This window comes from Pleurodeles waltl, chromosome 1_1 (genome assembly GCF_031143425.1).
Source record: "Pleurodeles waltl isolate 20211129_DDA chromosome 1_1, aPleWal1.hap1.20221129, whole genome shotgun sequence".
NCBI classification, from domain to species: domain Eukaryota; kingdom Metazoa; phylum Chordata; class Amphibia; order Caudata; family Salamandridae; genus Pleurodeles; species Pleurodeles waltl.
Genome location: NC_090436.1, coordinates 357,971,632 through 357,997,748, shown reverse-complemented (window position 1 = coordinate 357,997,748; position 26,117 = coordinate 357,971,632). Strand labels below are relative to the sequence as shown.

Here is a 26,117-nt window from a genome sequence, read left to right as displayed (position 1 = left end):
CACATGCACAGAGGATCCTTACACATTTAGAAAAATAGGTGTTCCTTAAGAGGAACGACAAACCTCTTATTACACAGCTTTATGCCTTACTAGTTGGGGGGACTCTCCATCTAGGTCTATGGGACAGAAAATGGGGGAGGCGGAACTGGGCAGAGCCATTTCTGTCAAAGATTTGGAGGGCCCGTCACACCACTCACAACATGGCTAGCACAGGGATTGCATACAAATAGTATCCTACTGGTACCTTATCCCCGCATGGCTCCAGGCGTGGAACCCAGGGCACGCAAGAGAATGTTGGAGGGGATGTGGATGAGCGGGCACCTTGATCCACCTTCTCTGGCACTGTTCGAAGCTGGTTTGTAACAGAGAACATATGCTAGATGACATGGACAAAGTCTTTTAACATCACAATCCTGAGATTCCCGGTCTCTACGGTCTTGTAGCTTACTAACCTCCTCACCTACCGCCTACATTCCTTGAAGAGGGGGCAAATTACCCTAGCCCTGGGGGCCGCCCACCAAGCTATTCTTTCCATGTGGGGTTCCGATAGGGTCCCCAACTATACAGCGTGGCTCCATAAACTGTGGTTCATCCTGGGAATGGTAAAACTCTCTCTGTCGACCAGAAAGTAACTCTTATTCCAAACTGTGGGCACCATTTGTTGAGATCCTATCCTCTGAAGTAAATAAGCTAACGTGTCCCAATTACCTTAAACTACTAAGTCTGGTCCAAGCAACAGAGTCATCCAAAGGCACTTATTCAAGTCCACTGCACACACTACCACACCACAGTCATAGGTCGCTGCAACTACCACTCTGGAAGGAATTGGGGGGAAGGGGTTGTTTCATGGGATGTTTGTTTTGTTTTCCTTTGAAAATGCCTTAATGATGCTACCGACCCCTGGGTTTTAGGCTAACAGCCATGTCAAGTATTGATCCTAACCGTTCCTTAACTGACTCTGCTGGCCACTGGGTTGTAGGTGCATACCTGTATATTTGCATACTTTATTATGGCTATAAATACACAAAATTGACCCCCACAACTATCACTTTGCTTTCAGAAAAAGATAAGTAAACACCAATCCTCATGTTAAAATAATAAAGCAGCATTACAGTGACCTCTGCCTTAAGCTTAGAATTTGAACGCATCTTTATTTATTGTTTTATCGTTTGTCATCCACCAAAAATCAGCTTGAGACTCAGTTTGGTAAACACTGTTGTAGGGTAATACATCCCCATCTTGAAATCATCATGCAGTAATACAGCCAGATGCCATCTTGGGGTAATACATCTCCATCGTTAAGTGATCACTGACTAGTAAAGTTCTATTTTGGAGTTGTCTCAGGAATATCCTTGTGTAATACAACCTCATTCAGAAGTCATCACAAGATTATACCAGTAATAATACAGCTCAATCCTGAAATACTCATAGGATCTTGGAGTAATCCAGCCTAATCCTGAAATCATCATGGGATCATCTTGCAATTGTAAACGATCATATGTTTTCCACTGAAGTAAGATGGAACTAATCATGGAGTAATTTCTCTGATGACTCTAGACCAGAGGTCTCCAAACTTTTTAATGCCGTGGCCCCCCAAGCTGAAAAATAAAAATCATTGGGCCCCCTCAAAATTTTTCCACAATTACTGTATAAAGATGCCAATGTTTAACCCCTTCGCTGCCAGGCCTTTTCCCCCTCCTGTGGCGAGCCTTTTTTTGGCTATTTGGGGCAGTTCGCGCTTAGGCCCTCATAACTTTTTGTCCACATAAGCTAGCCAAGCCAAATTTGCGTCCTTTTTTTCCAACATCCTAGGGATTCTAGAGGTACCCAGACTTCGTGGTTTCCCCAGAAGGAAGCCAAGAAATTAGCCAAAATACAGTGAAAATTTCGTTTTTTTCAAATAAATTGGAAAAAGGGGCTGCAGAAGAAGGCTTGTGGTTTTTTTTCTGAAAATGGCATCAACAAAGGGTTTGCGGTGCTAAAATCACCAGCTTCCCAGCTTTCAGGAACAGGCAGACTTGAACCAGAAAACCCAATTTTTCAAAACAATTTTGGCATTTTACTGGGACATACCCCATTTTTACGATTTTGTGTGCTCTCAGCCTCCTTCCAGTCAGTGACAGAAATGGGCATGAAACCAATGCTGGATCCCAGAAACCGCACCATTTCTGAAAAGTAGACAATATTCTGAATTCAGCAAGGGGTAATTTGTGTAGATCCTACAAGGGTTTCCTTCAGAAAATAACAACTGAAAAAAAAAAATATTGAAATTGAGGTGAAAAAAACATCAATTTTTCTCTACGTTTTACTCTGTAACTTTTTCCTGCAATGTCAGATTTTCGAAAGCAATATACCGTTACGTCTGCTGGACTTCTCTGGTTGCGGGGATATATAGGGCTTGTAGGTTCATCAAGAACCCTAGGTACCCAGAGCCAATAAATGAGCTGCACCCTGCAGTGCGTTTTCATTCTTTACCGGGTATACAGCAATTTATTTGCTGACATATAAAGAGTGAAAAATAGCTATCAAGAAAACCTTTGTATTTCCAAAAAGGGCACAAGATAAGGTGTTGAGGAGCAGTGGTTATTTGCACATCTCTGAATTCCGGGGTGACCATACTAGCATGTGAATTACAGGGCATTTCTCAAATAGATGTCTTTTTTACACACTCTCTTATATTTGGAAGGAAAAAATGAAGAGAAAGACAAGGGGCAATAACACTTGTTTTGCTAATCTATGTTCCCCCAAGTCTCCCGATAAAAATGATACCTCACTTGTGTGGGTAGGCCTAGCGCCCGCGAAAGGAAACGCCCCAAAACGCAACGTGGACACATCACAGTTTTTGAAAGAAAACAGAGGTGTTTTTTGCAAAGTGCCTACCTGTAGATTTTGGCCTCTAGCTCAGCCGGCACCTAGGGAAACCTACCAAACCTGTGCATTTTTGAAAAACAGAGACCTAGGGGAATCCAGGATGGGGTGACTTGTGGGGCTCTGACCAGGTTCTGTTACCCAGAATCCTTTGCAAACCTCAAAATTTGGCTAAAAAAAACAAATTTTCCTCACATTTCGGTGACAGAAAGTTCTGGAATCAGAGAGGAGCCACAAATTTCCTTCCACCCAGCGTTCCCCCAAGTCTCCCGATAAAAATGATACCTCACTTGTGTGGGTAGGCCTAGCGCCCGCGACAGGAAATGCCCCAAAACGCAACGTGGACACATCACATTTTTTTAAAGAAAACAGAGGTGTTTTTTGCAAAGTGCCTACCTGTAGATTTTGGCCTCTAGCTCAGCCGGCACCTAGGGAAACCTACCAAACCTGTGCCTTTTTGAAAACTAGAGACCTAGGGGAATCCAAGATGGGGTGACTTGTGGGGCTCTGACCAGGTTCTGTTACCCAGAATCCTTTGCAAACCTCAAAATTTGGCTAAAAAAACACGTTTTCCTCACATTTCGGTGACAGAAAGTTCTGGAATCTGAGAGAAGCCACAAATTTCCTTCCACCCAGCGTTCCCCCAAGTCTCCCGATAAAAATGATGCCTCACTTGTGTGGGTAGGCCTAGCGCCCGTGACAGGAAATGCCCCAAAACACAACGTGGACACATCACATTTTTTTAAAGAAAACAGAGATGTTTTTTGCAAAGTGCCTACCTGTAGATTTTGGCCTCTAGCTCAGCCGGCACCTAGGGAAACCTACCAAACCTGTGCCTTTTTGAAAACTAGAGACCTAGGGGAATCCAAGATGGGGTGACTTGTGGGGCTCTGACCAGGTTCTGTTACCCAGAATCCTTTGCAAACCTCAAAATTTGGCTAAAAAACACGTTTTCCTCACATTTCGGTGACAGAAAGTTCTGGAATCTGAGAGAAGCCACAAATTTCCTTCCACCCAGCGTTCCCCCAAGTCTCCCGATAAAAATGATACCTCACTTGTGTGGGTAGGCCTAGCGCCCGTGACAGGAAATGCCCCAAAACACAACGTGGACACATCACATTTTTTTAAAGAAAACAGAGGTGTTTTTTGCGAAGTGCCTACCTGTAGATTTTGGCCTCTAGCTCAGCCGGCACCTAGGGAAACCTACCAAACCTGTGGATTTTTGAAAACTAGAGACCTAGGGGAATCCAAGATGGGGTGACTTGTGGGCCTCTGACCAGGTTCTGTTACCCAGAATCCTTTGCAAACCTCAAAATTTGGCTAAAAAAAACACGTTTTCCTCACATTTCGGTGACAGAAAGTTCTGGAATCTGAGAGGAGCCACAAATTTCCTTCCACCCAGCGTTCCCCCAAGTCTCCCGATAAAAATGATACCTCACTTGTGTGGGTAGGCCTAGCGCCCGTGACAGGAAATGCCCCAAAACACAACGTGGACACATCACATTTTTTTAAAGAAAACAGTGCCTACCTGTGGATTTTGGCCTCTAGCTCAGCCGGCACCTGGGGAAACCTAGCAAACCAGCACATTTTTGAAAACTATAAACCCAGGGGAATTCAAAATGGGGTGACTTGTGGGGCTCTGACCAGGTTCTGTTACCCAGAATCCTTTAATCCTTTGCAAACCTCAACATTTGGCAAAAAAAAACACGTTTTCCTCATATTTCGGTGACAGAAAGTTCTGGAATCTGAGAGGAGCCACAAATTTCCTTCCACCCAGCGTTCCCCCAAGTCTCCCGATAAAAATGATACCTCACTTGTGTGGGTAGGCCTAGCGCCCGCGACAGGAAATGTCCCAAAACACAACGTGGACACATCAAATTTTTTCATAGAAAACAGTGCCTACCTGTGGATTTTGGCGTCTAGCTCAGCCGGCCCCAGGGGGGGCAGAAATGGCCTAAAATAAATTTGTCCACTACCCCCCCAACCCCCCCTCCCCCGGGAGCGACCCTTGCCTACGGGGTCCCTCCCCCTGCGTGACATTGGCGCCAAAAAAAAAATCCCTGGTGCCTAGTGGTTTCTGCCTCCTTGGGGACAGATTGACCTAAAATCGGCCAATCTGCCCCCAAGGGGGGCAGAAATGGTCTAAATACAATTTGCCTCCCAGGAGAGCGACCCTTGCCTAATGGGTCACTACCCATCTCTAAAAAAAAAAAAAAAAAAAAAAAAAAAAAAAAACATAAAAAACTATTTGCCCTGGCGCCTAGAGGTTTCTGCCCCCTCTGGGGGAAGATCGGCCTAATAACAATAGGCCGATCTGCCCCCGGAGGGGCAGAAATGGGCTAAAATAAATTTGCCCCCCCCACCCCCCCCCATGGGAGCGACCCTTGCCTACGGGGTCGCTCCCCCTGCGTGACATTGGCGCCAAAAAAAAAATCCCCGGTGCCTAGTGGTTTCTGCCCCCTTGGGGACAGATTGACCTACACTCGGCCAATATGCCCCCAAGGGGGGCAGAAATGGTCTAAATACAATTTGCCCCCCAAGGGAGCGACCCTTGCCTAATGGGTCGCTCCCCATCTCTAAAAAAACAAACAAACAAAAAAAAAAACAGAAAAAAACAATTTGCCCTGGCGCCTAGAGGTTTCTGCCCCCCCTGGGAGCAGATCGGCCTAATAACAATAGGCCGATCTGCCCCCGGAGGGGCAGAAATGGCCTAAAATAAATTTGCCCCCCCACCCCCCTGATCCCACCTTGGGAGCGACCCTTGCCTACGGGGTCGCTCCCCCTGCGTGACATTAGCGCCAAAAAAAAATAATCCCCGGTGCCTAGTGGTTTCTGCCCCCTTGGGGGCAGATTGACCTAAAATCGGCCAATCTGCCCCCAATGGGGGCAGAAATGGTCTAAATACAATTTGCCCCCCAAGGGAGCGACCCTTGCCTAATGGGTCGCTCCCCATCTCTAAAAAAACAAACAAACAAACAAAAAAACAGAAAAAAACAATTTGCCCTGGCGCCTAGAGGTTTCTGCCCCCCCTGGGGGCAGATCGGCCTAATAACAATAGGCCGATCTGCCCCCGGAGGGGCAGAAATGGCCTAAAATAAATTTGCCCCCCCACCCCTCCGATCCCACCTTGGGAGCGACCCTTGCCTACGGGGTCGCTCCCCCTGCGTGACATTGGCGCCCAAAAAAAATCCCCGGTGCCTAGTGGTTTCTGCCCCCTTGGGGGCAGATTGACCTACAATCGGCCAATCTGCCTCCAAGGGGGGCAGAAATGGTCTAAATACAATTTGCCCCCAGGGGAGCGACCCTTGCCTAATGGGTCGCTCCCCATCTCTAAAAAAACAAACAAAACAAAACAAAAAACACAAAAAAACAATTTGCCCTGGCGCCTAGAGGTTTCTGCCCCCCCCCTGGGTGCAGAAATGGCCTAAAATAAATTTGCCCCCACCAACCCCCCCAGGGAGCGACCCTTGCCTACGGGGTCGCTTCCCCTGCGTGACATTGGCGCCAAAAAAAAAAATCCCCGGTGTCTAGTGGTTTCTTTGACCTAAAATCGGCCAATCTGCCCCCAAGGGGGGCAGAAATGGTCTAAATACAATTTGCCCCCCAGGGGAGCGACCCTTGCCTAATGGGTCGCACCCCATCTCTAAAAAAGCAAACAAACAAAAAAAAAAAACACAAAAAAATAATTTGCCCTGGCGCCTAGAGGTTTCTGCCCCCCCCTGGGGGCAGATCGGCCTAATACCAATAGGCCGATCTGCCCCCGGGGGGCAGAAATGGCCTAAAATAAATTTGCCCGCTCCCCTTGCGTGACGACGCAAAAAAAATCCCTGGTGCCTAGTGGTTTCTGCCCCCCTTGGGAGCAGATTGACCTAAAATCGGCCGATCTGCCCCCAAAGCGGGCAGAAATGGCCTAAATACAATTTGCTCCTCCAGGGGAGCAACCCTTGTCCAAGGGGTCGCTCCCCATCTGTAAAACAAAAAAAACAAAAAATCCCTGGTGCCTAGTGGTTTCTGCCCCAGGGATTGACCCTTGCCTAAGGGGTCACTCCCCTTGCGTGAAATTCACGTAAAAAAAACCTCAAAACTCCCTGGTGTCTAGTGGTTTCTGCCCCCCTTGGGGGCAGATTGGCCTCATCAAAATAGGCCAATCTGCCCCCAAGGGGGGCAGAAATGGCCTAAATATAATTTGCCCCCTAGGGGAGCGACTCTTGCCTAAGGGGTCGCTCCCCACCTAAAACAGAACCAAAAGAAAAAAAAAATGATCCCTCTGGGAGCAACCCTTGCCCAAGGGGTCGCTCCCTTATGTCAATTTCACAACAAAAAAAAAATCCCTGGTGTCTAGTGGGGTTTCAAAAGCCGGATTGCAAGCAATCCGGCTTTTGAAACCCTGGGAGAGACTTCAAAGGGAAGGAAATACATTTCCTTCCCTTTGAAGCCTCTCCGGGCCTCCCCCAGTGATTGAAAGAGAAATGCTGAGCATTTCTCTTTCAATCGCGCTGGAAGCAGAGCTTCCAGTGCGATGGGGGAGACCCTGTGACTAATCAGCTCGCGCGCTGACGTCACAGGGGGTATGGGGGGTTTCGGGGGGGGGTCGAGGGTGGATGGGGAAGGGCTTCCCCTTCCATCCCTGACTTTGGGGGGATGGGGGGAAGCACACAGAGGGAGCGAGAGCGCTCCCTCTGGGCTGTGTGCCGAGGACGTAGTGGTTACGTCCTCGGCACAGCAGCACTGTGCCGAAGGACGTAACCACTACGTCCTCGGCACAGAAGGGGTTAAATATGTCTAGACCTATTTAAACATTGCAGTTAAGTACTGTTGCCTTTTTAAAGATGCAATAACATGCTTCTGCTTAAAACAAAGGCCTGTTATCTGTGTAAGGCTTCTTTTGGCCAGAGACTGGTCCCCCCCTGTGATCACTTGAGGCCCCCGTAGGGGGGCCCGCCCCCCAGTTTGAACACCTCTGCTCTAGAGTCACCACATTTAAATATAACACCCTATACACATCCATCAGGATGGCTTGGGATGACTTCCCCATATAATTACACAAATAGCTCAGCTGAAGTCATCAGATGACTTCAGAATGACTTCAGGATGATATTCCTTTTTGATTTGGGATTCCCTGCTCCGCTTCTCACTTACTTCCTGGGTACATTTGGCTTACACCGTGCCTCGTAGTTTCTCTGATTCCCAGCATTTTTGTCAATCTTTTCTGTCTTTTTGTTTCTTTGTTTTATTACATGTTTTTAGTGTGTTTATTTTGCTTCTTGTGTTTGCTTCTTGTGTTTCTGTCTGACTGTGTTGCTCTCACCTTTTACAGTCACCCTGTGCAGCTCTCTTTATTTGCCCTTCCTGGTAATCTTCCCTTTCAGAGCACAGGACCTGAAAGTGGCATGGGCTGTTTATTTGAACTGGCAGTCGCCCTCTAGTGCAATTTCCAAGCAAGGCCATGCCTGTATTTTATTTATTCATCTTGTTTAACACTGGACTTCTATTTCTCTCAATGAAGCAAAACAGCCTGGCGTTTTTAGAGGGGAGATCAGTAACCCTAAGGTTAATACATGTTTCTACTCTTTCTGCTCGCACTTCCTCATACACTCTCTCTTCCAGCCTAAGTGCCTCTCAGATCTCAGTGCACATAATTTTCCTGAAAACTGAACTAACCGCATTTTCTGAATAATTCATCCATGGTCCACATGCTGTTTTTTTTTAAATTGTGAAACAGGCCATTACTGTTTATTTTCAAAGGGAGAACATGGGCTGGAAGTAACCTGGATGCCAACTCATGCCTCAGAATATAACAAAACAAAAAAAAGACACGGAACGCAATACACAGACTGCTTAAAAAGCACTAACATAGGAGTTCTTTTAGTCCTAAAATGTTACATTTTCAGTTTTTATTTTACTTCCTCTTAGAAGTCAATAGGAGTACAAACGTTTGTCTGATTTCGCTGCAACATACCCCTTAGATGATACCAAATGCAATAAATGATAACGAAAGACAGCAAAACTACATTTGCTGTTCCCCAAAGCCATCATGTATAATAGTGTCCATTTCAAGTGCCTGTCCAGGTTGTTATGCAGTCACAGCCTTTGGGCAAAGTGATGCACCTCACAACCTGGTGTTCCCCCAATAGAGGTACAAAGAGGTGTGAACTCTCCGCTCTTGGATATTAACAGTCACTTAGACAGTGATCAAGAAAGCAACAAAAGGCTGGTTTCACCTAAAGGATCCTTCACACTCTGAACAAAAGACCATATCTCCAATGGCAGTACTACAGGGAGAGCTCCTCTCAAAAAAAGGACCACGTTTAATTTCTATAGGAGGTTCATTTGTCCCTACTTCAATGCCTAGGTCTCCTCTCTCCTGCTTCGGGAATGTCAGCTTTAAATGCCAGCTTTACACTTCTTCTGTCTGAGAAAACAAAATCATCTTAGTCTTGTGCACACGACAGGCCAGGGACTTCCAAAATGGAATCCACAGGTCTTCATTACTGTGCATCCCTTATAAGTACAATGCAAATACAACACTAGCCACATACACACACGTAGGACATATCCTTGGGATGTTAGCTACAAGTACCTTCCAAATCAGCGCTTGCTCTGATGTGTCATGGAAATAACCTAGAATGGGAGTACTTAACAAAACAAGTGCAATATCTGACAGCGCCTTGATAAGACTCTCTCTCGGCCAATGTACATAACTCATTTTAATGAGTGAGTAACGAATTACATAAGATAAACTTTAATAAGGATTAATGAGGGAAGATCATTAAAAGGGACCTTTTTTCTGCACCAATTCCTTTTGTGCAGCATACAGACTCTGTACCAAGGTTGGCATACTCCAGACTGTTTAAAAGGGCTGTTCCCGGGCTTGGGACAAAGCAGGCTTGTGCTCTTAACCTCGAAGACTCTGGCACACATGGTTTAAGCTGGCTGCCCTAGATATGGAGCACTATGTATAATGTGTTTTTCTGTCTACAGCTCTCATCCTCAGATCGCTTACATCCTTAGGCTTCTTGCTATTTCAGAAAGCCTTCTCCCACTATACCACTAAAACCTTGCAAAAAAAAAAAAACTGACCTTGACAATGCATGCCTTCCATTCATATATAGTATGCTTCCTCTCAGTCTCATGCCTTGTGGCCTTTAGTATCTCTTATTGTAATTCTGCAAAAGGCAGTCACCTCATTGCATAGATCACAACCTCTCCTGCTTTAAAGCCCTATCCCTGCAACCTATTGCTACCTAATCTCTACCAGTCTATCTTACCAACCATTCACCTGAAACCACATAGAATCGACTGATGATCACGCTTAAATGCTATCAATATAATCTATCAAAAGGTAACTAGAGTAAATGCACGCAGCTCCTTTCTTGCAAACACATGACTAATTCCCAACATTTAACCACTGGATTAACCACTACACTTGGGTTCCGGAGTAACGTGCTACTCACCGTAAAGCACTTTACTGCCTCGTCCGGGGTACATGCCTCTACTGGGCATAATTGCTACAGCTTTTCTTCACACGCGTCAAAACTTATCTTATTTGTACTAAACTTGGGAGATGAATTTTACTTTCAGAAAGATTTTTAAAACTGAATGCTATATTTTACTACTGTCAGCTGCCATTTTCAGTCTGACGGTCAAGTCTTCCACAGGAAGAAAGACAACTTATTTTGGATGCCGGCACGACTGCACAGCAGCCACGCAAAAAGCAAGCCTGTATGTGCCCTTCCGCACACCAACCGCGCACAGCGCCAGCCATGCTGTTGGATGCTCCACTGAGACCCAGGGGTCCGCTAATGATAGACTGAGGTATACAGGAGACCAACTACTGCAATTAGGTAAGAAGTTTGATAACCCTACAGTATAGTGACGTACATGCTGGCTAAAACTTGGGTAGGTCCCCCTTGCATCACAAGCACAATAACATGTGGCCTACTAAATGCATGGTCCCTAGTAAAGCACTCCACTTGAATTAATTTGATACTAGCGACCGACAAATGGGCCACACTATTTATTACTGAAACATGGACTACTCCGCTTCAGCTATAGACATGGGCCTGGCATGTCCTTAGGGATTTAAAGTGCTCCACAAGCCACATATTAATAAGAAAAGGGGAGGAGTGGGAATAATACTTAATGAAAGATGGAATTTTGTATCAAAAATACCATAGAGGCTATACTCTCTTAGGAGGTAAGTAATATACAAATTATATACACTAATATGCAGAAATAGGCATAAAAACAGTTCGAAAACAGTACAATTAGTGAAAATCACAATAGAGAGAAATAGCCCTTGGGGGAGCACAAACAATACAATAAAAAAATAGAATGCAAGCATTGGTTCCCCACCAAGGTAAGTGGAGTGTTTAGAGGGGAGTTGGGAGTACTAGGAAAGCCCAAAGAGAAGTACCACAACACCCTCCAGCGAACTGGAAAGCAGGTGTAAATCACTGTAAATTCCCCAGAACACACACTTGGAAGAAAAGAAGAATAATGCAAAGTCCCAAAGAGACTTCAAGACACCAACAGTGGATTCCTGAACAAGAGGACCTGTGGAAGAAGGGGACTAAGTCCAACAAGCACAGCAGAGTCCAGGAAGGGCAGAAGCACCTACCCACCAGACTGAAGGTGCAAGAGATGAGTCAACGGTGACGAAGGGGAGCCAGCACTGCACCCAAAAAGACGAAGACGAGGTCCTGGAGGATGCAGGTGATGTCCCATGCCGGCAGGAGGATTGCAGTTGGGTTCGTGTCTTCGGATTCCACCAACAAGCCTTGGCACCTGCAAAACTCGCAGTTGGCTGAAAGTGGAGCAACCCAGCACCAGGAAGGACCAGGTGTACTCTACCTAGGAGGGGAAATCAGAGGGAGCCCTCAGCAACACAGAGAGCCCACAGAAGCACAGGCAGCACCCACAGGAGTCTCACAAGACGGGGACAAGAAAGTCCAAAAAGGGAGCCCAGGAAGCACTACAAAAAGGGATCCCACGCCACCGGATAACCACTTACCGCACCAACCACAGCACCGAAACCGCCCTCATCGCTGCCATCGACAATATCAGGATCATACTTGACAATGGCGAAACCGGGACCCTCATCCTCCTGGACCTCTCGGCCACGTTCAACACCGTCTGCCACCACACCCTACGCACACACCTCAACAATGCAGGGATCTGTGACAGAGCCATGGACTGGATCACCTCCTTCCTCACCAGCAGAACTCAGACAGTCCGCCTCCCTCCATTCCGCTCTGAAGCCATCAAAATCATCTGCGGCGTACCCCATGGATCGTCCCTTAGCCCGACCCCCTTTAACGTCTACATGGCGCCGCTCGCAAACATCGCCCGATCTAACAACCTCAACATCGTCTCATACGCCAAAGACACCCAGCTGATCCTCTCCCTCACCAAGGACCCCGCCACCGCCAAAACCAACCTCCACAAAGGAATGAAGGCCATCGCTGAAAGGATGAAGAACAGCTGCCTGAAACTGAATTCTGACAAAACTGAGATCCTCATCCTATGCTCCACCCCCTCCGCATGGGACGATTCCTGGTGGCCTGCCACACTGGGAACCGCACCAACATCTACCGACCATGCACACAACCTGGGATTCATCCTGGACTCATCGCTATCAATGACCCAGCAAGTCAACGCCGTCTCTTCCTCCTGCTTCAACACCCTCCACCTGCTTCGGAAGATCTACAAATGGATCCCCACTGAAACCAGAAGGATGGCCACCCAAACCCTTGTAAGCAGCAAACTGGACTACGGCTACGCCCTCTATGCAGGAACCACGGGCAAGCTCCAGAAAAGACTGCAACGCATACAGAACGCCTCCACACGCCTCATCCTGGACATCCCCCACCACAGCCACATCACAGCCCACCTGAAAAACCTGCACTGGCTACCTGTCAACAAGAGAATCACGTTCAAACTCTTCACTCATGCTCACAGGGCACTACACAACACCGGACCAGAATATCTTAACAGATGGCTCTCCTTCTACACCCCTCCTCAACAGCTTCGCCCGCTGACCTTGCCCTCGCCACTATCCCACACATCCACACATCGACCGCCGGCACCAGATCGTTCTCCCACCTCGCCGCCCAGATGTGGAACACTCTTCCCACCCACCTATAACAGACACAGGACCTACTTACCTTCAGGAAACACCTCAAGAGCTGGATGTTCGATCAGTAGCAGCCCCCCCATCAGCGCCTTGAGACCCTCACGGGTGAGTAGTACGCTTCACAAATGCTTTGACTGATTGGTTGACTCAGGGAGCTGTGCGTCACAGGATGGAGTGCTGGGGGCTGGAGCTTCAAGATGCCTGAATATCCCTTCGAAAAGATTCCAACAAACCTTGGTAGCTGCAAATGACACCGTGCAAAGGGGTACTGTCCTCCCTAGGCAGGCAAGGGCTTACCTTCACCCAAGTTGGACAGCTGGAAGAGAGGACCATCAGGACCTCTTCAGTCCACCACCCGTGATGCGGGATCCGGCAGCTCAGCAGGAGAGGGGATCCACGCAGCCGGTGGCCATTGCAGTTGGTGTCTGCAGATGCAGGGGGGTGACTCCTTCACCCCAAGGGAGAATCCTTCTTCTTTCTGGTGCAGGCTGAAGAGGGGCTGTCCTCAGAGGATGCACTACTGGGGAAATGTTGCAGATGCTGGAAGGAGTTGTGGATACAAAATTTTTGCAGGAGACATCTTGTTTCTTTGTTGCAGCTTGTCAGGTCCTGGAGTGTCCAGATGCAGTTTCTTCAGTAAGAAGTCAAAGTGGAGGTTGCAGAGGAATACTGCTGGAGTCTTGCAAACCGAATCTGAGGAACCACCCAAGAGAGAGACCCTAAACAGCCCTAAAAGAGGGACCCTAGCTGGGTGACCACCTATCAGGAGGGGGCTCTGACATCACCTGCCTACACTGGCCACTCAGATGCTCCCAGAGTTCCCTGCCAAACTTGAATCCAAGATAGTAAAACCCAGGGACCCTCTGCCGGAGCTCTGAGCACCACCCCTGGGGTGGTGATGGAGAGGGGAGTGTTCACTCCCCTTTACTTTGTCCAGTTTCGTGCCAGAGCAGGGACTGGGGGTCCCTGAACTGGTGTAGGCTGCTGTATGCAAGGAGAGCACCACATGTGCCCTTCAGAGCATTACCAGTGGCTTGGGGAGGCTATCTCTCCGAAGCCTCTAACACCTATTTCCAAAGGGAGGGGGTGTAACACACCCCTCCCAAAGGAAATCCTTTATTCTGATGTCCTGGGCTTGAGCTGCTCAAGCAACAGGAGGGCAGAAACCTGTCTGGGAGGTGGCAGCAGCTTAGGCTGCCTGGAAAACCTCAAAAAGCTGTAATGGCAATGCTGGGCAGACCATGTGGTCTGCCTAGGTGTAAGGGAAAACAGTCCTGTGAACTGCCCTAAGAGATTATTGCAGTCTTTTTTTTTAGACTCAGAAAGGCAATCTGCTAAGTCTACCCCCTCAACTGAGCCTGCAGAATTGGAGAAGAGATGAGGGAGAGGGTCACTCTCTTCTTCCTGTCCCTCATCAGTGGCAATGAGCAGGGTTACATCAGCCTGGTCATAGTAGGGCTTTAGATGGTTCAAACGAAGTACCCTGAGGGGACTTCTTGAAGTGCCAAGGTCCACTAAATAAGAGATCTCACCCTTCTTTTCCACAATGGTGTGTGGTCCACTCCACTTGTCTGAGTGCCCTGGGAGCCACAGGCTCCAGGACCCACACTTTCTGTCCTGGTTGGTACACGGTTAGGACAGCCATGTGGCCATGCCATTGCTTCTGCAATTCAAGGCTGGCCTGAAGGTTTTTTAATGGCCTTCTTCATGTATTCAGCCATCCTTGATCCGAGGCCAAGTACATAATCCACTATGTCTTGTTTAGGGGGCTTCAGAGGTTGTTCCCATCCCTCCTTCACAAGAGCAAGTGGACCGATAACAGGCTGACCAAATAGGAGTTTAAAGGGGCTGTAGCTTACTAATTTCTGGGGTACCATCCTGTAGGCAAAGAGGAGGCATGGCAATAGGATATCCCATATCCTCCCGAGTTTTTCACAGAGTCCCATAATCATGCCTTTGAGTGTTTTGTTAAAATGCTCAACCAACCCATTTGTTTGGGGATGGCAAGGTGTGGTGAATGTATAGGTTACATCACACTCTTTTCACATAGATTTGAAGTATGCAGACATGAAGTTGTTACCTCTGTCTGATACTACCTCTTTTGGGAACCCACTCTGGAAAAGATTCCCAGGAGGGTTTTGATCACTGCAGGAGCTGTAGTGGTCCTAAGAGGTATGGCTTCTGGATACCTGGTGGCATGGCCACCACCGCCAGAATAAATCTGTTTCCAGAATCTGTGGGAGCATCTAGGGGGCCATCAATGTCAACCCCTACCCTTTCAAAGGGTACCCCAACCACTGGTAGTGGGATTAAAGGGGCCTTTGGAGTACCACCTGTCTTAAACTGGCTTGAGAGGTGACACAGGAGCGACAAAACTCCTTTGTGTCTTCAGACATATGGGGCCAGTGAAAGTGAGGGACCAGTCTGTCCCAAGTTCTGCTCTGCCACAGGTGAGCAACTAGGGGAATGTAATGTGCCAAGGTTAACAAAAACTCTCTGTATTGCAGAGGTACTACCAATCTCCTGGTGGCACCAGGCTTGGGTTCCCTAGATCTGAATGCAGGAGGTTGTCTTCCCAGTGCACTTTGTGGGTGTCACTGACATCCCCTATCTCATGCCTGACAGCTTGCTGTCTCAAACCCTCAAGTGTGAGCCACACTTAACTCCTACCTGGCAGGCCCCCCTGCAACTAAGACTTCAGCTGTGTCAGCCTGGAGTTCTGCAGGTGTAGGTTCTGTCCAGGGACTACATTCTTCCTCCTCAAAGGGGGAATCAGTAGAGGGAGGGTTAGGGGATAATTTCTTACCCTTTCTATCCTTGCTTTTGGGAAGCACGTGGTCCATACTTTCAGGATCCACGTTTCCCAGTTCTTTTTGCATCTTGGCTCGAGCCCTGGTCAAAGCAAATATATGCCCAGGAATGCCCAGCATTGCTGCATGGGCCTCCAACTGTATTTTAGTCCAAGCTGAAGTCTCCAAGTCATTCCCTAGTAGACACTCTACAGGTATGTCTGTGGACACTACAACCTTTTCAGGAGCAGTAACTCCCCTCACCCCCAGCTGAGATCAACAACTGCCATAGGGTGGCTCACACTATTGTTGTTGGCGTCAGTCACTTGGTACTGGTGACCAAGTAGGTGTTGCTCAAGGGACACCAGTTTTTCAGTCATCATGGTGACACTGGCACCTGTGTCCCTGTAGGCCTAAACCTGAACACCATTGATTAGGGGTTGTGGCTTGTACTTATCCATCTTAAGGCGTCAAGCAACAAGGGTGACCATGTCCATGCCACTATCAGAGACTAAAACAGCCTCAGTGGTTTCCCTAACTAAACCCGCCCCCACTTCACTTCCCAGAGTTAGCCCTACTATACCCTTGGACTGACTATTAGTAGTATTAGTCTTCCCACCACTACTGCTATTGCTAGGGGCACTAGTTGTAGGAGCTGTCTCCTGCCCTATGGCCTTTATTTTTACAAATATAGCACCAAGGCTTTTTGATCTGATTGCTGTTGGAAGAGGATTTAGACCCACCCCCAGAAACGTTTTGTGGACCTAATTAAGACTCTTTCTTGTCTTTGTCCCCACCCTTGTCATGAGACTTACCTGCTTCCTTTTTCTTTTCTTTGTGACCCCCTGTGTGAGCCTTTCTGCTCACCCTTGTTCTGACCAATTTGTCTGCCTTCTTTCCCAATTCTTGGGGAGAGGTCAGATCTGAGCCTACCAAGTATTGGTGCAACACAACAGACACACAATATTTCAAAATATGCTCTCTCAATAGTAAATTGTACAAGCCATAATAGTCAGACACTTTGCTGCCATGTAACCAGCCTTCCAAATCTTTCACAGAACAGTTCACAAAGTCTACCCAATCCTGTGAGGACTCTTTTCTGGTCTCCCTGAACTTTATTCTATATTGCTCAGTGGTGAGACCAAAGCCATCTAAGAGTGCAGTTTTGAGAATGGTGTAATTGTCTGCATTCTCTTCTCTGACAGTGAGAAGTCTATCCCTCCCCTTGTCAGAGAAGGACAACCAGAGGATAGCAGCTCACTGCCTTTGAGGGACCCTCTGGACTTTACAGGCCCTCTCAAGTGCAGCAAACCACTTACAGATGTCATTCCCCACCTTGTATGAGGGGGCAATTTTGTGCAGGTTTCTGGAATCAAAGGAGTACTCCCTGACCCTGTAATCCCTGAAGCCTAAGCTACTGCCACCATGGGGTGTTAACCCCAACCTTTGCCTCTCATTCTCCACTGCCAAGGCCCCCCCTATCTAGGGCTAGCTGTTGCTGCTGCAGCCTCAGGCTGGCCTCCTCCAGTCTCAGTTTCCTGAGCTCTCTATCGATAAAGTCATCTCCTGGAGTTGTGCACTGTGATCCCTCAGACACTGAAGTGGCATGAGAGTGGGCAGAGGTGGATCTATTCCTAGGCTTAGTAACCTTTTTACTTGCCCTCTGGGTGTAAAAGGGGCCCTGCCAGTATGGCTTCCATTCCCACTCCCAGCTATGCGAGTGGGTCTGCTAGGAACATGATGATCCTTTGAGGTACCCTCCCCTAGGCCTAGAATGTCCTGGTCTACCTCAGAAGGGTTAAGGTCTACTTCTTCCTCCTCCTCTCCTTGGCTACCAGCATGATCCTTGTCATCCTGGAGGAGAAGGCCTAAGAGAGACTCTTATTATGGTTCCTCCCCATGTCTAACTTTCTCTATGCATACAACCCCTTCAATTCCTTGAAGGTCAGGTTTCTCACAGGGAAAGTCCATGATCTCAGAGGTGTGTCCAGTTGCAGACATGGTGTGTGTTAGGATAGTGCAGAGTGTACATAACTAACTCCTAGTCTCTCTGAAAGAAGTTTAGAGCAAGGGCTATGCCTAGACTTTAGCTCACCTAAACTTTAGAGACTAGCTTTTCTACACTAGGTACTATGTATACCTCTAGGTAATGAGTGGTCGTTCCTGAGGAAAGCACCAGGTGACAGAGTGATAAGGCAATTGCAAGTGCTTATCCCACCGCTGCCACCAATGTAGGAGGCTGCCCTGGTGTGTGGTAGGTAGCTATGATACTTACACCTTATACCCGCTCCAGGTATCCCTTATTAGTGTAGTGTAGTCAGTGTCTAGAAGCCCACTCTCTAGAGGTAGCTGTGGATGAGCAGCCAAGGATTATCTAGGCGACATGCAAAGCTCATGCAATACCACTGTAGTCACACACAGTACTTACACACATGAAAGAAAACACTCTGTGTTACAAATATAAAAGTACTTTATTTTGGTGACACAAATACTAAAAATACCATAGAGGCTGTACTCCCATAGGTGGTAAATAATACACACATTATATACACTAGTATGCAGAAATAGGCATAAAAACAGTTAGAAAACAGTGCAATTAGTGAAAATCACAATAGAGAGAAATAGCCCTAGGGGGAGCCAAAACCATATAGTAAAAAGAAAATGGGATGCAAGAGTCAGTCCCCCACCTAGGTAAGTGGAGTGTGTAGAGGGGAGCTAGGAGTACTAGGAAAGCCCAAGGGTAAGTATCACAACACCCCCCAGTAGCCAGAAAGCAGGAGTAAGTTACTGTAAATTCCCCAGAACACCCACTTGGAAAAACATTTATAATGCAAAGCCCGAAGAGACTGCAAGACACCAACAGTGGACCCTGGACAAGAGGACCTGTGGAAGAAGGGGATCAAGTCCAAAAAGCACAGCAGATCCAGGAAGGGCAGTCTAGGAACCCAAATGCCCTGGGTCCCTAGCTACTATATACTAGGAACTTACAGTGGGGCACCAGTGTGACAATTGTAGGGTGAAATACGGGGTTTTGGGAGAGAGCATAAGCACTGGGGTCCTGGTTAGCAGGATCCCAGTGAACACAGTCAAACACACTGACATCAGGGAGAATAAGGGGGTAACCATACCAAGAAAGAGGGTACTTTCCTACACTCCACTGGTATTAATTTGATACTAGGGATCGACAAATGGGTTGCACTATTTATTACTGAAACATGGACTACCCCGCTTCAGCCACAGACCTGGGCCTGGCATGTCCTCCGAGATTTAAAATGCTCCACAAGCTACTTATTAATAAGAAAAGGGGAGGAGTGGGAATAATATTTAATGAAAGATGGCATTTTGTATCTCTCACTCTAGATGAATTAGCTAGTCTGAGTTGTTGGCTTTTACTCTGAAGTCTGAAAAGGGCTATATCCTTGCTGGAATTTTATGCTATCGACCTCCAGGCCCTCCGGGTTCATTTCTGTAACCTCCATTAGAGGTCATTTCCAATATGGTCCTAACCCATCCACATTCTTTTATCTTGGCACATTTTAATATGTGGGCAGAGATGGACCTATCACTTCCCTTTAAGAAACTGCAAGGCTCTTGAGAAATGTTCTGGTCTGCAACAGCTAGCACAGGGCCCTACCCATCAAGGAGTGTGCACCCTGGATCTTATTTTTGCCCCAGAGGGGCTAGTCACTAAGAAAGACATCCTACCTCTATGCTGGACTGATCTTGTGCTAGTAACCTTTCATATTCATGCAAGGGAACTTAATATCTCTAAGACTGCAAGAGCCAGACTGCGATCTGGCAGGGTCTAGCATAAACTTAGCAAGCTTACATGAGGCAGACTTTTAACCTGTCCTCTATATTTGATTCTGGGAAAATGGTAGGTCATAACTATAAAGCATTGGAGTAAAACCTGAAATCTCGTAGCTAACCCTTAGCCACATGGTACAGCACATTATTAAAAATGTCAAAACTAGCATGCAAGAAACTTGAGGGAACGTAGCGCAGATCCTACATAGAGGAGGAGAAAAAAAGCCTAAAGATTTCTCTAAATGAATATGAGTGAGATAGACAAAGAAAAAGCAGACTATTATGCTAATGCTATTCTTGCTGCTCCGAATAGTGCTAAAAATATTTTTGTCATTATGTGCAAAGTTACTAATCCCGAGTGCACGAAACACAAAATGATACCGCCACAGCACTCTATAACAATCTTGCTGAATTCAGTGAGGAAAAACATCAGCAACATCCTGGAGGATACTTTGGATACTCGTCGGTTGAGGGACTCCAGTTTAGCTGTTACTTACCCTGTGGTTAGTGCAGGGACTGGGACGTCTATTCATATCAAGATTGACACATCTGTAATGGAAAACTCCCCCGACAGTCTCAGTAGCAAATTTTAATACTTTGAATCTTTAACTGAGGATTTTTTTTCGATCTATAGCCATGTCCACTTCTTGGGGTTCACCATTTGACTCCCCTATCACACAGGGTTTCAAAATAAATGGCAGACAAGTTATTCCCACCGGTACTGCAGATTTGTAATCAATCATAGAAATCTGGGGTTGTACCACAGACCTGGAAAAAGGCCATAGTAACACCTATTTTGAAAAGGTTTTCACTGTACCCGCTGGTACTTAGCAATTACAGGCCAATAGCACTTCTGCCCCTCCCAGTAAAAATACTGGAACGTTTTTTCAGGGGAAAACTGTCCCATTATTAAGAGGAGCAGTTAGATTTAGACCTAGACTTGGGACTGTGCCTGCTCTGCTCCTAGCCATGGATGAACTCAGGATGCTGGAGGATAGCAGCCAGTCAGGGGTCCTGATATTACTTGTTCTATTGGCTGCATTCAATACAGTTAACCACAAAACGCTTCTGGGTAGACTTGCTTCGACTGGAGTTTGTGGTACCATATTGAATTGGGTGTGCTCCTATCTGTCGGAGCATAATCAGGCGGTTGCTCTTCTTCCCTACCACTTTGACTTAAAGATCATTAAACATGGCGTTCCACAGCCCAAGCCTCTTTGATATGCGTGCGGCCATTAACAATACTCATTAAAACCCATGATACCAGGCTGGTCAATTATGCGGATGACACACAAATGATTCTGTCAATCAACAGCAACCAGCAGGATTCTGTAAAGGCTTTCCATAATTGAATGAATGACATGGCTGGGTTCTTATTCCCTCAAATTCAATGGAGACAAAACAGAGTTTTTGTGTTGCTCAGCAAATAAAATCCCTGATACTCTCTTCTAATTTCTGGCTATTATCGACCAGGTAAGAGCGTATGCAATCTAACTCGGTCCGTAACTTGGGGGTCACTTTAATAACAACTTGTCCATGGTTTGCACGTAAACGAAGTGGCAGGCATGTTTTTTTCACTCCTCCGGGTCATCGGAAACTCCTTCCTACGCTGCCTGCCACCACTAAAACCCTAATTGTGAGCAGCATACTAACTCCCTTTTGTTAGCAGCACATGAATACCTGACAAACTATACAGAGTCCAAGCTTTAGCCACTAAATTGGCACTGGGTCGATTTAGGAGACCGTCTGCATCCAATGCAGTGAAGGAACTTCACTGGCTACCACTGAAACAGAGAATTGCCTTTAGATCATTGTTTATAGTCTAGAAAGCACTTGAGGGCAGGGGCCCAGTACCCCTGCAAAAAAGATTTTAAAAAATACTCCCAGGGAGAGGTCTCCGGCCTGCAACAGCAATTCTTGCCTGTTTTGCGTAACTCCAGAAGATAAGTCAAGGCGGACGAACCTTTACGGCTAGAGCAGCTCAGCTCTGGAATAATCTACCAGCTTTCCTTAGATCTTCAACTGATTTACTGCACTTTACAAAAGCTTTGAAAACCAGGCTTTTCTCAAAGTAACCTCATATCGCATCTCGCCAGGATACCAATATAGCGATAGTACGCTTTATAAATGTTTTCAAAAAAATTAAAACAAATAAAAAAATTAAAACAAATAAACAAGTAGTAAGCGCTATAAATGTAATTACAATTAAAATATACCTTCAGTTTTCTCTTCCATTTGTTGCGCATCATTTTCTTCTTTCCTTTGCTTTGCTGCAATAAGTTCACGTTTCAGCTGACGAGCTTCTTTCCGCAGTTCTTCACTAAAAGAACAAAATATTTTTTTGAAATTGTTTTTGTTCTCATTTTAACACCACATCCCCATATGTACACAATCTACTCAGTAGAAGCCTTTCTACAGATGTTCAGAATTTAATAGAAGCTCAGGATGTAATATGTTTTTGACAAATTATAAACGGTATCAACAGCCAATCTTTCAAATCGTCTCCTGTCAGCCCTTCCTTACAGCCAATGAGTACAACATGAATCGAAATGTATTTATTCATACTGTCAAGTTTAATGAGCGTCTAGTAAGCACAAAACGTTTGTGTTTGCTAGCGATTTTTCATTATGTATCACGTGTTGCACAACAGGTGGATTACATCACACATACAATTTGTAGTAGTTGTGTTAAAAAAAAGACAAACAAAGGGATCCCCGGTCAAACAGATCGACATTTACAAAACAAGAGAAAGGGAAAAAAGCGCCACACCTAGTGCTGCAGCGGCAGACACTTTAGCAAGGTTAACTGGTCATTCGTCAGCTGCTAATTCTTGTACTTTGGTGTTAAACTAGTACGAAGGAGGCGAAATATTTGCCAAGCAGCAATAATTTTTATTAAAATGAGAAAAAATTATTATGTCAGCTTGTGCCGCATTATAACACAAAAAATCGTCCTTTTCTTGTTGCATGAGGCTTCTTGGCACGTGTGCTTTCTCACAAGATGGATGCGTAATTTGATTAGGGAATGTAAACTCCTCATAAAAATCAAATCTAAGTTTTGTAGTCAGATACTGATTTAGTCCTGAGCCCTTCTATGTAACCACAGCCCTACACGGACGTGAACAAAAATCATTACAATTATTGAATTGCTTTTCTGCTTTACTTAGATGTTCAATACTCACACTGCTCACCTACATTTGGATCTGAGTGTGCACTTAAACTTAAACAAGCAGGAGTGTTGTCCCCATTCATTTTTTATCCAGCGTGTCATGCTAGCCAGGACACAAGGCAGGGTCATGCATTCCATGTTTCCTAGAAGGTATTGTAGCTTGATTCTAGTTGAGAAGTTTTTTTAAAAATGGTTTTTGTAGCCAGAAACTGTGTGACAGTTCTTGGCATTTCTGTTCAACCATAGCTTTGCCAGAAGGACATCCCCAAAGAGCATAACAAGCATTAGCAAAGCCAATAGGTCTCGCCTATGTGAGAGCTATTGCCTTTATCAATGTATTTTAGCAGTGTTGTAGACCTGGCCAAGCCACAGGGGTGTGGGCACCATGGACAACGAGAAACCATGGACTACGGGCAGGAAGAGGCAAACCATGGACCACAGGAGAGCAGGGGATGGCAAACCAAGGATCAAGGTTTAAACCATGGACCACGTGAGGGCAGGGGGGGTGGCAAACCATGGACCAAGGTTGAAACCATGGACCACGGGATGGAGGGAGGGTCAGGTAACCACTGACCATGAGAGGGCGGGGGGAGGGTTCGGGCACCATGGACCATGTAAGGGTGGGTGGGGAGGGGGTGGGTAACCATGGACCACAGGGGGGTTGGGAAGATACAAAACCATGGACCACGACAAGAGGGGCACCATCGACTACAGGAGGGGGGTGGGGCACCATGGGAGGGGGGTCGGGCAACATGGACCATGGGAGAAGGGGGGTGGGGGACCATGGGAGAAGGGGGGTGGGGCATCATGGACCACGGGAGAGGGGTACCATGGACAACAGGAGTGGGGGAGGGAGGGCGGGCACCATGGATAACAGGAGTGGGGGAGGGAGGGCGGGCACCATGGACAACAGTAGTGGGGGAGGGAGGGCGGCCACCATGGACAACAGGAGAGGGAGGGAGGGTGGATCATTAGGGACAAGAGGGGAGGGAGGTCGGGCACCAGGGACAACAGGAAAGGGGAGGGAGGGTGGGCGCCAGGGACAACAGGAAAGGGGAGGGAGGGTGGGCACCAGGGACAACAGGAGAGAGGGGGAGGGAGGGCGGATCACTAGGGACAACAGGAGAGAGGGGGAGGGACGGTCGATCACTAGGGACAACAGGAGAGGGGGAGGGAGGGCAGGCACCAGTACCAACAGGAAAGAGGGGGCAGGAGGATGGACATCAGGAGTGGTGGGGGAGGGAGCGTGGGCACCATGGACAAAAGAAGGTGGGAGGGCGGGCATCTTGGACATCATGGGGGGGGCACCATGGACAACAGGAGGGGGATGGAAGGTGGGCATCATGGACAACAGGATTGGGCACCATGGACTAAAGGATAAGGGAGGGAGGGTGGGCACCATGGCCAAAAGGATGAGGGGAGCTTACCATGGACAACAGGAGCGGGGAGGGAGGGCGGGCACCATGGACAACAGGAGCGGGGAGGGAGGGCGGGCACCACGTACAACACGGACAATGGGAGAGAGGAACATGCAACACAAATAGGAGGGTAAAAAAAAGCTCTATAATGCAGGGGATGGACAGTTGGAGGTTGGGAGGGAAGAGGCGACACGTGCAAGGGGAGGGTGGGTGGGAGGGAAGAAGCGACACGTGCAATGGGGTGGGAGGGTGGCTGGGTAGAAGCGACACGTGCAAGGGGAGGGTGGGTGGGAGGCAAGAGGCGACACGTGCAAGGGGAGGGTGGGTGGGAATCTAGCGGCGACACGTGTAAGGGGAGGGTGGGTGGGAATCAAGAGGCGATACGGGCAAGGGGAGGGTGGGTGGGAATCAAGAGGCGATACGGGCAAGGGGAGGGTGGGTGGTAGGCGACACGGGCAAGGGAAGGGTGGGTGGGAGGCCCGGGCAAGTTGGGAGGCAAGAGGCGACACGGGCAAGGGGCGGGTGGGTGGGAGGGAAGGGGCAAGGGGGCGGGTGGGAGGGAGGCAAGGGGCAAGGGGGCGGGTGGGTGGGAGGCAAGGGGCAAGGGGGTGGGTGGGAGGGAGGGAGGCAAGGGGGTGGGTGGGAGGGAGGGAGGGAGGCAAGGGGGTGGGTGGGAGGGAGGGAGGGAGGCAAGGGGGTGGGTGGGAGGGAGGGAAGGGGCAAGAGGGAGGGAAGGGGCAAGGGGGTGGGTGGGAGGGAAGGGGCAAGGGGGTGGGTGGGGGGGAGGAAAGGGGGAAGGGGCAAGGGGGAAGGGGCAAGGGGGGGTGGGTGGGGGGGAGGGAAGGGGCAAGGGGGGGTGGGTGGGGGGGAGGGAAGGGGCAAGGGGGGGTGGGTGGGGGGGAAGGGGCAAGGGGGGGTGGGGGGAAGGGGCAAGGGGGGGTGGGTGGGAGGGAAGGGGCAAGGGGGGGTGGGTGGGAGGGAAGGAAGGGGCAAGGGGGGGTGGGTGGGAAGGAAGGGGCAAGGGGGGGTGGGTGGGAGGGGAAGGAAGGGGCAAGGGGGGTGGGGGGGTGGGTGGGAGGGAAGGGGCAAGGGGGGGTGGGTGGGAGCGGGTGGAAGGGGCAAGGGGGGGTGGGTGGGAGGGGAGGGAAGGGGCAAGGGGGGGTGGGAGGGGAGGGAAGGGGCAAGGGGGGGTGGGTGGGGAGGGAAGGGGCAAGGGGGGGTGGGTGGGAGGGGAGGGAAGGGGCAAGGGGGGGGTGGGTGGGAGGGGAGGGAAGGGGCAAGGGGGGGGTGGGTGGGAGGGAAGGGGCAAGGGGGGGGTGGGTGGGAGGGAAGGGGCAAGGGGGGGTGGGAGGGGAGGGAAGGGGCAAGGGGGGGTGGGTGGGAGGGGAGGGAAGGGGCAAGGGGGGGTGGGTGGGAGGGGAGGGAAGGGGCAAGGGGGGGTGGGTGGGAGGGGAGGGAAGGGGCAAGGAGGGGTGGGAAGGGCCAAGGGGGGGTGGGTGGGAGGGGTGGGAAGGGGCAAGGGGGGGTGGGTGGGAGGGGTGGGAAGGGGCAAGGGGGGGTGGGTGGGAGGGGTGGGAAGGGGCAAGGGGGGGTGGGTGGGAGGGGTGGGAAGGGGCAAGGGGGGGTGGGTGGGTGGGAAGGGGCAAGGGGGGGTGGGTGGGTGGGAAGGGGCAAGGGGGGGTGGGTGGGTGGGAAGGGGGGGTGGGTGGGAGACAAGGGGCAAGGGGCGGTGGGTGGGAGGGGTGGGAAGGGGCAAGGGGGGGTGGGTGGGAGGGGTGGGAAGGGGCAAGGGGGGGTGGGTGGGAGGGGTGGGAAGGGGCAAGGGGGGGTGGGTGGGAGGGGTGGGAAGGGGCAAGGGGGGGTGGGTGGGAAGGGGCAAGGGGGGGTGGGTGGGAAGGGGCAAGGGGGGTGGGTGGGAGGGAGGCAAGGGGC

At 48.9% G+C, this 26,117-nt stretch overlaps 1 protein-coding gene across 1 annotated transcript in view; it reads right to left on the bottom strand.

The window, feature by feature from the left end:
• Positions 1–26,117, bottom strand: part of CWC27 (CWC27 spliceosome associated cyclophilin) — a 998,568-nt gene that overhangs the window by 436,049 nt on the left and 536,402 nt on the right. Inside the window, exon 11 of the mRNA XM_069222723.1 lies at positions 21,816–21,919. Within this exon, the coding sequence (XP_069078824.1) occupies positions 21,816–21,919 (104 nt within the window). The remainder of the gene's footprint in view (positions 1–21,815; positions 21,920–26,117) is intronic.